The 17412-nt window shown below is 37.3% G+C and overlaps 1 protein-coding gene across 1 annotated transcript in view; it reads left to right on the top strand.

Annotated features, from left to right (window-relative positions):
* Positions 1-9889, top strand: part of knk (cytochrome and DOMON domain-containing protein knickkopf) — a 32498-nt gene extending 22609 nt beyond the window's left edge. The window contains exons 12-14 of the mRNA XM_083126793.1: positions 465-719; positions 3019-3126; positions 9487-9889. Coding sequence (XP_082982919.1) covers positions 465-719; positions 3019-3126; positions 9487-9692 — 569 coding nt within the window. The 3' untranslated portion in view covers positions 9693-9889. The remainder of the gene's footprint in view (positions 1-464; positions 720-3018; positions 3127-9486) is intronic.
* Positions 9890-17412: the final 7523 nt, after the last annotated feature.

Raw genomic sequence — 17412 nt, 5'->3', positions numbered from 1 at the left:
TTTAAGTACCATTGTTTTGCACGGATGAAATTTCAAATAGGCAAATTCCTTCCATCATAATTGATAAGAGCATTTTTAACTTTGAAAATCTCAAAGAAATATTTATGCTGCAGATATGAATATTATATTGTCAAGAGAAAGTATGAATTTTGTTTCATAGAAGGAAGACCCATGTTACTTTGTTAATTTCTGTCGTGTTTGTGAGTTACAGAAATTGTGAACGATTGTTTCTTCTTACAAGCTTTTACACGAATGCAACTGGTACTATATTTAGATGGGCTCTTATTGAATTTTGCACTTTTTTTTTCATGCTAAACCTCTAATGAAGCTTAATTTTATTTAATTTTCCATCATGAGATGAATGTACATAATGATGTACATTTGAATGAATGCATATTTCATTCAAAAGGTTTACTATGTTGTAGAATACAATAAATTTACATTTACAATTTCCCTCTCCACAGGAATGACATCATCCGGCTTAGCATGGTATTTGAATGGTCATCTCATCCCTGAAATTTACATGCAGCGAGGGCTCACATATGCTTTCAAGGTTTATGGAGGCAACAACCCACACAGTGCTGCCACCTATCACCCTCTTATCATAACCGATGAACCACATGGAGGGTTTGATCGGCTGAGTGAAGCTGCTCAGAAGCAGATTCGGGTCCTGGCAGGCGTGGAGTTCACACGAAGAGGACAACCACGTCCGACTGCAGGTAAATTCATTTGTTCTCTTGAAACTTTTTTGAATGTTTCAAAATGAACAGATGTGCTTGCATACAATGCCATTTTCTTGTATGCTCACAACTATATGTATTCATCATTCGTCTTTCACCAATGCCAGTCTCTAGCTCGGGTTGTCTTTTCCCCTCTCCTTGTTCAGTGTATTCCCTCACTGACAATCATCTTGACCCTCTTCTTATGTCTAAACCATCTCAGTCTTCCCTACTAACTGCCTCTCCCTTTCATTCGAGCTCACTTAATCATTCTTCTAATGACATCCACATGGGCAATATAGCTTCTAGATAGGGACGTAATTTTTTGGTTTCACAGAATAACACCAATTACACAAGTTACTTATTGTGTATGTATTTTGTATTAATGTTAATTTTCTGCCACTTTTCACTAATTGTGACGATGAGCATGAATAATGATGGGACGAAATTCGTGAAGGGACATTCGTAAAGTACAATCATGCCATGTGGCGCAACCACAGGGGGAGGGGCACTCTTCCCCCCCCCCCCAACCTTGGTCGGAAATGAGTTCTAGGGGAGGCAAACATTGACGGCCATGTGTACCTGCAGGGGGCAATTACCACCCAGAACTTCGAATTTTATGCAAATAAAAATACTTTTCGTAAAATGTTCTTGCTCTCTTTGCTCGCAATACCTGCTTTTCATAGTCTTAAGTTCAGAACCGTAGCTAGGGGATGGCGGGAGATTGATTGATTGATTTGTTTTTTAAGTCTACTTTATGCACAGAAAGGCTAATTGAGACTGGACCTACAGTTTAAAGAGGGTTCCGAACCACTATGTGCCTCCATTGGGTATCCAACCCAGGACCCCTTGATCACAAGGCGACGATGTTACCACTACACCACCGGGGAGGAACAAAAGTTGTGAATGATATAATCCCATGGTGTTCCGTGAAATTATTTGCGCCCTATTAAATTAATCTTGATTTCAGCCTGCAAAAAAATTGGATCCTGAAATTTTCTTTCTCGCTTCGCTCGCAGTTTATGTCTGTTCTCTGTAATGCATTGTAAATCACCAGACAGAGAAATAAGACTTGTCTTAATTTATTTTCTTTTAAATGCATGAAGAATTGTTTTGAGGAAAGAGAGTGTGCACATTTCAGAGACAATTTATATAATTTTTGCTCTTGGTTTATTGTGAGATGGATGAATTGGTTGTGTAATGTATTTAAATAATATATGCTGGATATAATATTTATTAAAGAAACTTTGAATACGTACACAATTTAGTGTCCACGTCACTCCACATTGCATATATGTGAAACATATATCGTGCATGAAAGTTATGTTAATGCAAGAAAATAATTATATTGGAATGCATTTATCAAGCATTTTCTGTCCTTCAAAAATAGTTTATGTGCTTATTTCCCGTTATTAATGTGAAATTGAACGTTTTACAAAAAAATTAAAATCGTTTTTTCGAACACGAATGCTTTATCACGAACTTCTACCCCCTTATTGCGTAATGTACGAGGATAATACCGTCTTTGATACTACCACTACTAATAGTAATAATAATGTTGGTCCTGGGTTTGAATCCCGGCTTGGGCATGGATGTTTGCGAGTATCCATTCATCATTTTCATCATGCAATCGCTCATCCCCATCTTCGCAAATTAGCCAAAAGTGGCACAAGAAGCGAAGTAAAATAAAGAAAATCAATAATAATAATAATAGTGTTATAACAACATTATTATTAACATTATATTTATTAACATTGTTAGTATTATTATTATTATTATTGGTACGTTTATCCTGGTACTTGCCACACTCCCCCAACAAAAATTCATGGTTGCGCCTCTGATCATGCCCAGACTGGGAGTCAAATCCAGGAACTTCGTTGGCAAGATCAAAAGTCTGTCACTGATCTGGCACAAACTACTTGCTGACTGAGAATTCACGCAACACTGGACCTCTGACCTGCAAAGAGTCATTTTTGAAAATTCCTCTCCTTTCAAAAAATCCTCTTCTTCTCTGAACAATAAATTTTCAGGATAAAAAGAATGATTGTGCCACATCAAGTACAGAGCAGAGAGAACAAGCGAGATGTTTGTCCCACAAATTTCAATTGCTTTTCTCGATCATAGATATAAATCATAATGTAAAGATTTGTAACTTCCATTACATCAGTTTATGTATAATACTTCTCTCTAGTTGCCACTGACTGCTCTCAACAAATCATGGTCCGTTTTCTGATTTCATCATATGTGAATATTTGTGATACCATGTTTCTTACATAGCATTCCATTCTTGCTTATACAGCTGGTCCAGTATGTATCAGAACACATCAAAATACTGATCGCCGACTTGATGATGATTTTGTATCGTTCAAGAAGTTCAACCGGTCATTGTCATATACTTGCGAAAAAGGTAAGACATCTTTCCTTATTTTGAAATGAAAAGAAAATGTGTCATGAATGCAGCTTGCTAATTGGTCCATATTTAATCAATGGTAAGTCCAGAGTCCAAGTATCTTGCAGGGTCTGCAAAAATGCCACACAAGTGCTACTTTCACCGAGTCTAAATATCTTGAACGTAGTGCATGATTCAAATAAATTTTCCACCAGTATTGTGTGGCAAATGAATTTATAATTAAATGAGAAGCATTTTTGAAAAATTAGTCAAGATATAGTCACAACGCATGTCGTCTTTTGGTTGTAAAAAATCTTGGATTGACCTGGATTCTTCTTCAAGGCTGTGAAGGTTACAAAAAGACATTGACGAAATGGATCATGATCGTGGATCAATCAGTTACACGTTTCACACAATTTTATCATTATCTTAATCTTTTATCATATCTTTCACATAACAATTCCAGCTGTGGAAGGTTCAGGGTCAATTCGAAAATTTGGATAACCAAAGAAGGTGCATGTTGTGACTGTCTTGCTTCATTTTTTATGATAGTGATAACACATGGCATGAATATCAGCTTTTTTGTTTGACAAGTACAGTAAAACCTCGTTAATCCAGACCCTGATAAGCGGGACTTTGCTTAATCTGGACAGGCAAAAAAAAAAAAAAAAAAAAAAAGCAAGGTTTTAAATGTGGCTAGAAGTCAACAAGAGAACTTCCGAAAGAAAAGGCAGTCAACCACTGATGAAATTCTGTTTCCCACAGGCTTTGTACTGTATAGTGTATTTAGGCCTATGCCCTTTAAATACACCATAATAAACGTGTTTTGTTGCTATAAACGAAGTTTTAATGCACTTTCTACTGTTCTTTTAGGTTATTTCAGTTAATCTGGATTTTCGTTAAACCGGTCAACTTATCCCCCCCCCCCATTAGTCCAGATTAATGAGGTTTTACTGTATTTTAATATTCCATATGTTATTGCTTTCATATTTTGAAATAAAACTCTGACACAGTACAATTGCAATGAAATACCTAATTAAAATTTATAAATTGTTGCAAAGTTTGTTCATCAGTATTGATAATATTAGTACAAACTGTATCGACTCAACCCTAATCATGACCTCCCCTCCCCCATAACATTTCGTTCCCCCTGGAAAACTAATACCCATGGTGTTGAAAAATCATTATGATCAGTGCATGCTCCTTTTTTTGGAGCTACCAGTTGCCCTACACTTTAGAATTATGTCCAGCATCCAGGAGGAATTTGACAAGAATTTAAGCATCACATAATTTGCATTAATAAAATAGGTCTTCAAGCTGGACCATCTAAATTACAGGGAAATGAGAATAATTAACTCCCCAGAAAAGTATGCTTGAAAACACTTGTAGTCACGTTATTGCTTACAAGTTTGCATTATCTTTTAAACAAAAATGTCTTAATTTCACACTATTTGTTAACATTTCATATTAAGAATGGAACATGAATTTTAATAGTAATAACTTCTGCTGATTCAATACAAAATTCCAAATGTTCCTTTCAGCATATGAAGAATAATTAATGCATGTGACCAAGTGACTGAAGTGTGTTTTATAGATATTTAATTTACAAAAATTGGTATATGTGAATCTTATAGCAAGAAAATGACAGAATGTTGCACTACATTAGAAGCTATTATTAGATTTACGAATGACTTTATAGGGCTGAGCCAATATCGACGTATCAGTTGGAATGCCAGCCGATACTTTCCAGGCAATTTGGCCTTTCTAATTATCCTGGAAATTGTACAAAATTAGAAGTTTCTTTATTTTCCACCAATTTTGTATGGAAAACTGAATTTTGTGATAACATAATACAGTAAAACCTCGTTAATCCAGACTAATGGGGGATAAGTTGACCGGTTTAACGAAAGTCCGGATTTACTGAAACAACCTAAAAGAACAGTAGAAAGTGCATTAAAACTCTGTTTATATCAACAAAACACGTTTATTATGGTGTATTTAAAGGGCATAGCCTGTGGAGCATGTGGAACTTGTTGCTGAATGTTGTTCTACTTCAAAAGTTTGTGTTTTTGCTTAAAGCAAGGGGAGTCCGTTACAGAGCAATATGACGAATGTGATTGTTGACTTCTAGCCACATTTAAAACCTTCCATTCTTTTTTTTTGGGGGGGGGGGCTTTTGCCTGTCCAGATTAAGTGAAGTCCGACTTATTGGGGTCTGGATTAACGAGGTTTTACTGTATTCTGATGTAATTCTTGAATGTTTAAAAGCAAAAATCATGGTAAATTGATGCATATAACACTGGTCAACAGCCAAAATGCGACATGAGTGATATATACAATTTCTAGTCAACATTGGTCTCCTAAATACGAAACTGTCGTTAAAAATCGCAATTGACTAATTATAATTGAGTTACAGGGCATTGTTGATTTGGAGAAGTTCCCTATATATATGGTATTGCATAGCTGTAAGAAGTAAATGTTGAGTAAATTTTTTTTTATTTGTTGTAAGGAAAAAGACCAGCCAGAAAACCTCTTTATTCATTGTGCAGACGTAATTGTGGCTTTATAAAACTAGGTTGAGTATGTGCATTTATCAAAGATTGTGTTTGCGTATTACGTGGTCCGTTTCTGGTAAGGTTGACATTTAATTAAATTGCTGAGTGATGCTAAAAAGTGCCACGTAAATGCATTATCAATGCTAATAATGTCAGTTATGTTTGTGGTCAAATTGTGTTTTCTGGACAGCAGAGAAATATTACCCCTGCTGTAAGAACAGCCTACAATCTATATTTCGGTAAATACTGCAAATTCGGAGATGAAGATAAGACTTGCGCTCCACATTTCCGTTGTAAGACCTGCTACACGAGTCTGCTGGACTGGATGAATCACAGAAGACCATTGATGTCATTTGCTATTCCCATGATTCGGCTGGAGCCCACTAATCATACAGACGATTGTTTATTTTTTGTATGGTCCCATCAATACAATGTATGTCCAATACTAAAAAGAAGACAATTGAATTTCCAAATATTCGTTCTGCTTCTTGTCCTGTGGCGCATAGTAATGAACAACCTGTTCCAACACCCCCTGAATCTTATTCCGTAGACTCACAAGACGAAGCATACGATCCACAACCGTCCACATTTGCAGATCCGGACTTTGCAGGTGATGTTAAACTTACAGAACAGCACAAGGTTAGCCAAGGCAAAGCTATTAGCCTCCAGAGTTCAACAATGGAATTTTCTGGCTAGTAATGTGAAGGTGTCATTTTATCGTGACGGTCAAAAAATGTTGGAAGAATACTTTTCTACCGAAGGAGATCTGATATACTGCAGTGATATTAATGGTTTATTATTTATTTCTACCGAAGGAGATCTGATATACTGCAGTGATGTTAATGGTTTATTGGGGGCTATGGGCATTACGCACATCTGCGAAGAGTGGCGGTTGTTCATAGATACATCGGTATAAAGTCTAAAAGCTGTACTGCTTCATAACAGCAATCAATTGACGTCAATCCTTATTGGTTATTCTGTGTAAAAGAAAGAATCGTATGATAGCCTAAAATTCCTCCTTCAATCAATTAAATAGAACAACTAGGTACATACCTATGGAAAATATGTGCAGATTTGAAAGTCATTGCTATTTTAACTGAACTCCAACAAGGCTATACCAAATATTGCTGTTTCCTCTGCGAATGGAATAGCAGAGACAGAGCTTCTCATTTTATTAAAAAGGATTGGCAATTACGTCAAAGTATGGAAACTGGAAATATGAATGTACATAATGAACCTCTCGTTGAATCTGAAAATATTATACTTCCTGCACTTCATATAAAGCTTGGACTGATCAAAAACTTTGTCGAAAAGTTGGATCGATACTCTTTGGTATTCAAATATTTACTTAACAAATTTCCAAAAATCAGTGAACAGAAGATCAAGGAAGGAATTTTTGTGGGCCCTCAAATTCGTCAACTTCACCAGGACGAGATCTTCGAACACCTGCTAAGTGATGTTGAGAAACGTACATGGAGTTCTTTTGGAGAAGTCTCCAACAATTTTTTGGGAAACAAACGTGCTGAAGACTATGAAAAACTTGTAAATAATTTGGTTTCATCGCATCAAAAAATAGGTTCAATATGTTCCTTAAATTGCATTCTCTACACTCTCATCTCAATTTCTCCCCGAAAAGTTGTGGGGAGCTAAGTGATGAATACGGTGAGCATTTCCACCAACAAATATCTGTAATGGAGAAAGATAGCAAGGATAATGGAGTAGAGGAATGCTTGCCGACTATTGCTGGACAGTTACCAGGGATGATCCTGAACTTCACTACAAGAGGGAAGCAAAGAGGAAGCGGATTTAATCCCACGTCAGTAGTAAAGAACACACCATGCAGTAGTATAGTAGAAAATATTTATTTTGTGATTAATGTAAAAACTATGATTCATGAATTTACTTGGAAAGGCAGATGGAAATGTTCCCACGTTTTGTACTGTTCGCATAATACAGTTCAAGCGTAAAAGTCACATGCACACCACGCATACGTCATTCCACTATGTTAGAACATTGGGAAACCCGACTTTTCGACAATACCTCGTATAATTCTTAAACTGGAAGTCGAGTGGCATTTTCATTGTCAGTTTCGTGTTCAGCATCATAGATTGATAAAGAAAAGTGAATTTTCATCAATGTCGCAAAAAAAAAATTAAAATTTGTTGACCAGTGTAATTAGTGGAAAACTTACACCCTAATATTAATTAATACTTTGAAAGACTTTTAATATTGCAATTTTCAAACATCGGTATTGGTAAGAGGATCTCTATTCGTTCAAAGTGGTACGGCTCAGCACTACAATTCCACCATTACACCAATATCAGCAGATACCCATAGAGTACCAATTAATCTAGTGATACTATGAATGATTGTCCCCTACATTTTGGCTTAAAGTTCATTTTGGAACAGTGTGTTATACTTTTACTGTTATAGTGTTCCTGTAACCTTACCTTCGTTATGTCTAGCGTGATTGAAAAAATGAATGAATTTGAATTTATTTTACGTCACATTTCTGCCACTTCTGGGTAATTGTGTCGATGGGCACATGGACAAGACACCAACACAATTCCCACAGAGGATTATACTGACATTGTGTCCAGTTGCCACAGCCTCATTAATGTGCAAAAATGCAGTTCAGATCTTATACCCCATTTTAAAAAATGGAAGCTTGAATAAATACATTTTTACTCCATTAGGACTTTGAAAAAGACAAAATGCATCAACTCTTGCAGGTAATCTTAAATCTATTGAAATACCAGGTGTTTCAGAAATGATTGAGGGGTTACAAAAATTTATTTCAAGTAAACTATTGAACTTACGTTAATAAAACCAGTTAAGAACGGACAAGAACATAAACAGTTTGTGTGTGTGTGTGTGTGTGTTTTGTTAAGCTGAGAGTTCACATTGCTGCTGCTAGGTGACACTCGCATTGCTCACAGTGTTTTGGTCCCCACGATCGCCGGACCTTACACCATGCGATGCTGAGTAATATCACAGACTTAAGGGAGCATATCATCGCAGTGATAAGCATTATCGTCAGGCCCATGTTCAAGAGGGGCAAGAACTAGACTATTGTGTCTATATGTGCCATGTTACCCGTGGTGAACACATTTGTAGGTGTAAAAAAAAACTGTTTGCATTCCTAGTTTGTTCTGGACTGGTTTCATTACGCAAGTTCAAGAGTTTACTTGAAATATATTTTTGTTTTTTTGAAGTTTTGAATTTAAAATTTTGGTTGCGTCAGCACTAAGGCTATTTTGCACCCGTCACACTATACGGGGTCCAGCCCCTTACCATAACACACAGAATTATACTGACCATAGAGCCAGTCGCCAGAGCCTCGTTAGTCCACAAAATACAGTCCAGGGTGTACTATCTGGAAGTGAGGTTAACAATTGGGCGTACTACGTGAAAGGATCGTCCCTTACACCCCGAAATATATTTTTGTAACCCTTCAATTATTTCTGAAATGCCTGGTGTCATGTAAAGCATCATCCCACCCAAGTATAAACAAAACCGATTCTTGTTCACAAATCGTATGAGAACCAGAGGAACATAAGTCCAAAAATGCAGTTTTCGGTTTTGTATAACATATCTCCTCTGACTCCTACCTGGAGTCAGATTGACATATCATAACTTCTAATCCTTAGCAGTAAAGTGGAGTCGCATATTTCCAATTTACTGACTTTTTAAAGTCAGACATAAGAAACCATTTTCTCTCTTCTGTATATTTGATAAATTGGAGGTACATCTGTCTGGTACACACAATAAAATAAACTGTTTCTATTGTTACTTTTAATGCACACATGACTTTATCCATTAGGCGATCCTGGTATCTTGGAAGTTACGCCAAATTCTTCATGGCCAGATGTGGTGTACTATAACAGCTTCACCCACCAAAACATGGGATGGAAAATTCACATCGTGGATAGCTTCAATGAAAGGTCAGGGTTGCCAGCACTTTTACCATCTATTATCGTGCTAGGGGTCTGTGCTCTTATTGCATTTCATGAGCCAATATTAAGGTGATGAAATTGTTATTTGTTGAAAAATCTAATTCTGTCCACAATTTTTGACTGTGCATACAATTGTCATTTTTTATTACTTTTCATCCACTAAGGATGCACAATGAATACTTTCTCCGTTTAAATTTTTTATTGATGAATTCAAGGAGAGTACATTTGCAAACCTCTATTTTAACAGGGTTGCAAGTCATACCCTGTTTTTTTTTTTTAAAAAAAAATGTGTATTTTACTATAGTCATGAATGCCAACAAGTAATTTGGACAATTTGGCCCTATTCATTATCAACAGATCAGTTGTTGATAATGAATAGGGAAAAAGTTTTACACTTTCACTTTTAAAAAAATATATTTGTAGAAAACACATTTTTATAATATTTTTAGTAGTCTTCCAAGAAATGTTGATACTAAAATATTTCCAATTATGTATAATATTCAAGTGTCTTCCAATTTAATATTTTTGAAAGGTTAGTAAGTAATTTGAAATTTACAGAAACTCGTGAACATGAACACTTGCACTAAAGTGTTGCAATTTTTGTTTCATATGCTATTTTATATTCTTAACAAGATGCTCAATTTTCATCTGTTTAAGTTACTTAAAAGGTTTAGATCTGGTGAGAGTTATGGCCAAAATACTGTATGTTGCTGCTTGACTTCGTACTGCATGTTAAATTAAATTTAGCATTCTTGGAACAATAATAGAAATGGAATATTAGGTATGCCAAATTATATAAGTATGATAAGATTTTAGTGTGTTTTCTATTATTTTATTTAAAAGTTTTTGAATTGTTATTGAACAAAAGTATGTCTTTCAATCCACATACATCATCTTTTTTTTTAGTAAAAATTAATATTTTTTGCACAAGATGTATTGTATTGTAACATGGACTGCAATGAGTTTTAAATGAAATACCAAATGTATGTGTTCCCACTGTTATTTATTAGAATGTAGACAATTTTCTTTAACACTTATTAAATTATTTTGCTTATGTTGTAAGTGATATTATTAAAAATTGAGAGAAGTTATGATAAAGGTCTGCTGGATCTTTTCAATGTTTATGTCACTTCCTTAAAACCCATTGTTGATGTCACTTCCTTAAAACCCATTTCTGAAATCTACAATGTAGACATACTCTATGTGATCAAAAATATCCGGACATCAGGCAAAATGTGTGTTGCTCATAGTAGGCCACTCTGTGGTGCCATCTATAGCAAGGTGAGGCAAGCAAGGGACCACTACAGTGCACGAGATATCCACCCTCCTAAACATCCCGAAGTCCACTGTTGCCGATGTGATAGTAAAGTGGAAAAGTAATGGGTCGTGTACAACCGCAAAACGTTCTGGCCGAGCATCCATGTTGACAGACAGAGACCGCTGAGTGTTGAATAGGGTAGTACAAGAGAACCGGCAATCAGCGATCGCAAATATCACACAGGAATTCCAAACCAGGGCAGGATGTAATCCTAGCAGCATGACTGTGCGACGTGAGGTATGACGACTCGGTTACCATGGACGAGCGGCTGCCCTAGTCACACATCACCCAACGAAATGCAAAGCGCCGCCTCACATGGAGTAAGGAGAGGCGCAACTGGTCGTTAGAACAGTGGAAATCCATGATGTGGAGTGACGAATCGCGTTATACCATGTGGTGATCCGATGGTCGTGTGTGGGTGTGGCCAATGCCTCATGAACGACATTTAGCATCCTGTGTTGTGCCGACAGTGAAATTCGGTGGAGGTAGGGTGACAGTGTCAGCATGTTTTCCTTGAAGGGGCTTGGTCCCCTCGTTGCTTTGCACGGTACTGTCACGGCACATCATTACGTTGACATTTTACAAACGTTCATGCTGCCTACCATCGAAGAACAGTTCGCGGATGATGATTGCGTGTTTCAACATGACAATGCGCCCGTCCACACTGCGGGCCGGGTGGGACAGGGGTTTCAAGAGAACAACGTCCCACTTATGGCCTGGCCTGTGCAAAGCTGCGATTTGAATCCCATTGAACATCTCTGGGATGTTTTGGAACGCCGACTTCGTGCCAGACCATGCCGACCAACATCCACTGCTCTTCTCATCTCGGCACTCCGCGAAGAATGGGCCGCCATTCCCCAAAATACCTTTCGCTACCCGATTGCCAGTATGCCTGCAAGAGTGGAGGCTGTCATGAAGGCCAAGGGTGGCCCCACACGGTATTGATTGCCAGTGCATCTGATGGAGGATGCTTCCAACTTCATGCCCTAATTCCAGTGAGTGTCCGGATATTTTTGATCACATAGAGTACATACATATTTGCAAAGTGGTCCCTCACTGAGTGTTTGTATTACAGGAATTACACAGGATATTGTGTTTAAAACTTTCCATTTTTAACTTACACCAAAAAACTATTGAACATTAAGTTTTATACTCACTACATGCATGAGCTAGACATCTGTGCCACAACATGCCTAGCTCAATGGAACAATGGCAGGTTGTTTGTGGCACTAAAAGAACTCGCTTCAAAATGTACTGATTTTTTCAGGTAAATGCCCAGTGGTTTTCCAATAGGAAGAAATTCAAATATAGAGACTTTTGAATGTGACACACTGCATTATTCGATAAAATGCTTATGTAGTGCAAGTTCCGTGACTGGCAGATATATAAATGAATAATTAACTATATATACTTATAAACAGCACATAGATTATTCTACAGCAAACTTCTCATCTGCATCATCAGATCTAATGGAGTAGAAAGAAAAACTCAAATATTACATGGTTTGTTGGATCAGTTCCAAGATCATTTACCTGTCTGTAGGACAAAATTGAATATTCATATTATATTTTTGTTATTTTACATCTTATTGCTGCTGGGTGAACATCAAAACTTGGCCTGCACCAGGAATCTAATCCAGGATCACACACACAAATCTGCGATGGAGACCCATTAATTTAATTAGTTTTACTATTAATACCTCTATAGTTGGCATACTGTATTAAGGCCCCACTTCTTCTTCAACCCCACATTGTATGGTTGGTTGGTTGATTGATTTGATTTATTTTCCTTTGCTTTTATGTCCAGAAGTCCAGATATTATTAGAATGATTACAAGAAGACTTAGGTGGGCAGGCCATGTGGCACGAACGGAAGAGGAAAGAGGAGTTTACAGGATTCTTGTTGGGAAACCTGATGGTAAGAGACCTGTAGGAAGGCCAAGACGAAGATGGAGGGATAACGTTGAGATGGACCTAAAGGAAAAGAGTATATAGATCTTACTCAGGATAGGGACAGATGGAAGGCCTGTGTTACTGCAGCCATGAACCTTCGGGTTTAAGAAGGCTAGAGAGTTAGTTAGTTTGCTTTTATGTCACTTTCGGTCAATCGTGAAGACTAGGATGAGTGATAATATGACAAACTTGAAGGAACACTCAGAAAAAGCACCCATGCCCAGGTTGGATTCGAACCTGGGACCCCTGGCATTATAGCATGCTAATCACAGAGGTCAGCTCAAAATTGGATGGGAAAATGGGGTGCAGCTTATATAACTGCAGTCATACTTGATATTAAAAGAATGTATTCTTACTTAACATCATTAAGCACATTTATGCTGTGTTCAAACTACTTAACCAATGTCCTTGTCACTTTCTTAACCATAATGCACTACTTGCAACCTAAATTTCAACTCCTCTTGTGCTCCACTGACCAATCAACTCAAGTAATTCATTGATTGATTATTACAATTACGGATGGGTCAGCACTTAAGCTATTTTGCACCAGTCATATTATACAGGTAACGTAGCTAAAATCAACATATCTCTACAAGGATTAAAACCCCCTTACGTAATTAAAAGCTAAGGCTGTAAAGAAGCACTCAGCACATATAAGTGCAAAAGACACGACAACAAAGTCTGATGTGCCAGTGTGTACTACGTGGAAATGAGGCTGATATTCGAGTGCCTTCTCAAAAGGTAAACCCTTACAACTCAAATAATGAAGAGAATGAAATGCTAACCGCCTTTTCAACCCTTTGCTCCACTAGGCACTCTCACCTTGAAGGATGGAACTTAGCGACTTAAAACATTGCCACATTTCCCAATACCTCCATTTCTTACTTTATTATTGAGTGAAATCCCAAGGTTGTTTTCAAAAGGTACTCCCTAAAACATTGGTGTTACCTATACGTGCATAAATATGGTGATCAAAGGTTCGCCACCCTAACCACATGATTGATTACTTTGGTTTATTTTACTTCGCTTTTCTGCCACTTTTGGCTATTACGAAGATTAGGATGAAAATGATGAAGGTACACTCGCAAAGAATGCCTAGGCCAAGTTTTGAACCTTTGGCTTTGTAGGTAGCATGCTGTGATTACCACACTGTCAGAAGGTTGGTCCCCTAACCACTTATAAGGACAATATAAATTGTGTTGTTACGTGGGTCGTTCAATATATAAGTTTCCGTATGCTGTATTTTTTTTTATTTTTAAGATACATTAGAAAACTACACATACATGTGTAGGAGGATTCTTCCTCACTTCTCCACATAATCCTCATAGAGATTCAGGCATTTGTCTCACCGTTGAACCAATTTGTCCATACCCTTTGCAAGAAAATCAGGGCCCTGGCTATTGAGCACTATTCTCACATTCCGCTTCACTTCTTCATCTGTTTCGAAACGGTAACCTTGCAATTCAGACTTTAACACCGGAAAAAGATGGAAATCACTCTGCGCTAAAACGGGGCTGTATGGAGGGCGGGGCAGCCGTTCCCACCCCAATTCTTCAATTTTATGTTGTGTTTGCACTGCTGAGTGGGGGCGAGCGTTATCGTCAAGAAGAATGACACCAGCTGACAGGAGACCTGGTTGCTTATGTCGAATTGCGTTTTTCAGTTTATCCAATGTTTGACAATAACGGTCAGCAGTAATTGTTCTTCCTCGCTCCAAAAAGTCCATCAGCAGAATGCCCTTAGCATCCATGCTTCTGAACTCCTTATGAAGCGAGCCCACGTTTTCCGAACAAGCATTTACTTTTCGACCTTGAGCGCATGCACCTTCACGTCTGATAACAAATCGATTGTTGTTCCTTGTAGACGAAGGATGGTGCTTGTCAACCATGGGCTTCTTTTTAATGGCATTGCTTTATACAATATTTTATAGCACAGGGAAACTTATATATTGAACGTCCCTAGTACAACTAGCAAATGATTGGTTACAGGTAAGCAGGACTATTGTTCCACACCCAGATCCTACTTCTGAAAGTACCACTCTCCAACAGTGTTAAATACCCTGCCTTACCATGCAAAAAAAAAAAGAGGTAACATACCATAAATTAAGGTGTAGGTATGACCCTACACCTTCACAACCATGGACATATGTAGAGATGATGTGATCAACACCAGGCTCTTGATACCTTTACCCTGCAGGTACATTAGAGGCTGGGTGAATTCTAGAGCTGCTGTACGTAGGGATATTGCTGCAAAAATTCACATCTGGGAAGCAAACACAGGTCTTCTAATTTAACCCCTCCCCCCCCCCCCCCCCCCCCAAAGCATTATGTTGTTGACTGAATTGCTCACACCACTGCCATGGATTGTTTGATTTGGTGTTTTAAGTCCTTTATGCACAGTAAGGCAAATCAGGACTGGGCCTCCAGTCTAAAGTGGGATCCAAATCACTATGTGCCTCCACCTTGCAACAAACCCAAAACCCCTTGATTACAAGGTGACAACGCTACCACAACGCCATCGGGAAGGCCCCTTCATTATGTTGTTTAATACAGGGCGATTCTTTCACCAGAAAACCCTGGAAAATGCAAACACCTCAAAGGCTATTAATTTTATTTGTAACATACTCATACATATATGAATACATAGCTTGATTTCCGATTCCTCTGCATTATTCTCAAACTAATCAAAAAATTAAAAGAAACGTGCATGCCAGTAACTGAACTCCACAGAAGGCAACAATACAGTAGCGAGTGCAAACTAGAGCCAAAAGGAAGAGAGTAAATGACAATGTGGCAGGTCACTGTGCTACATTTGACGTCACTGTTATGGTCACACATTGTTACTTACCGCCAGCTGACTCTATTTCCTTATTTTCTCAAAGTATAAGGTTCTTTTTACCATGTTTCATAATTGTACATTTTCAACGAGCCAAGATATTTGCATTTTCCAGGGCCTCTCAGCAAAAGAATCACCCTGTAATTTAACCATCTTGGGAGAGTGCATAGAAGTAGAAAAAAAAGCAGAACATTTTCTTGCACTGATAATTCTTTTGGCAAATTTACCTTTAAACCTATGCAAAAATGAACCCAGATTGATTTTTTTAAACCCATCTTCCACTTATAACTTGCCTAAAGAGTGCAGTCACAAAAAATGCATTTCTCTTACTGTTGACCTTTATTAGTTACATACATTCTGCTTGCAGTCTCTTTTTTAAAGAAAAGGTCAAATCAACAAAAGATTTCGCAGTTGTGCCCATCCATACAATGGACAAACATTAGTAATATATGCAAGTGTTTATATTTTTCACTTTGCCTTTCAATATTGGAGTCGTACACACTCATTAACAATTGTATTACATTTCTGTGCTTACAACTGAGCTTGAGCCAGATATTTTTTAAAAAAATATTGAATAAACAACAAAAAAAAAGCTTTCAGATCTATATAAGGAGATTATCCAACATATAACCTTACAGTGCTACAAGTCACTGTCTATTAGATTATCTTCTAATATTCCACAATTTTTATCGCTACTTATCACAATTCTAGCTTACTTGCTTTTATCATAAAAATATCCAAAAAGGTACATCACACACTAAACATTCTAAAAAAACAATCAGTAACAATCATGAGAATGTGTATACGTTGAAAGAAACCCAACAGGAGTTTACAAATTGAAAGGAACTAAAACAGGTGTACTCCGTAAACATTTGTAATATTTTCACATTTCAGTGTGAAAAGTAACAGATCTTGCTTATGTATATACATGTCCTACTGTAAGCTTACTTTTCACTAGTATTTTCAAAGGATATGAATGTATGTCCCTCTTTCCCCCGTACCATTATTACTTCTTTTAAACACACGTACCTAAAAATACAAAATACTATTCAAACTTGGGCTTGCTTCATATTTTAAGCAAGAAAGAAAAAAAAATTACATTTCATCGCACACTGGCCTATGTACTTGACAAAGACAAATGTCTTTATACACATATTGCGTAACAGTTTATTAATTTATTCTACTTACAGTAGGTCCATTCGCGAATTCAGGATAGTGCAAGAAATTCCAGACTTATCCATATTTGAGGGTTCTCATATCTTCCCTCCCCCATTTGTTATGTATATGACTATTACACCATCAAGTTACCAAGGATTGCAACACGAAAAAGTACTTATTTAATTGTAAATTTTTAAACCCAGTGATATGAAGGGAACATGTACAAATAAAACTCTTGTCGCCCCCATGCACCAAGTATGGGCATTCTTTTGTGAGTGTCCCTTCATCAATTTCATCTAATCATCACTCGTCATCATTGTAATCACCCTAGAGGGAGGAAGTGACATAAAACGAGAAAAATGCAAAGTAAATAGATTCAGTACATGTAATAGATTTGTAATTTAACCTGCATTTTCTATTGCAAGCAATCAGTCCTATTTTTATATATTAAGTAATGGCAGGTTTTAATTAAGGGGGGGGGGGGGGAGAGCCACAGGATTCAAATTGAAGAAAAGGCCTGCAAGAGGAAAA

The sequence above is a fragment of the Lepisma saccharinum genome, chromosome 8 (assembly GCF_977018435.1).
Source record: "Lepisma saccharinum chromosome 8, izLepSacc3.1, whole genome shotgun sequence".
Lineage (NCBI taxonomy): Eukaryota > Metazoa > Arthropoda > Insecta > Zygentoma > Lepismatidae > Lepisma > Lepisma saccharinum.
This window is presented reverse-complemented; position numbering and strand designations above follow the sequence as displayed.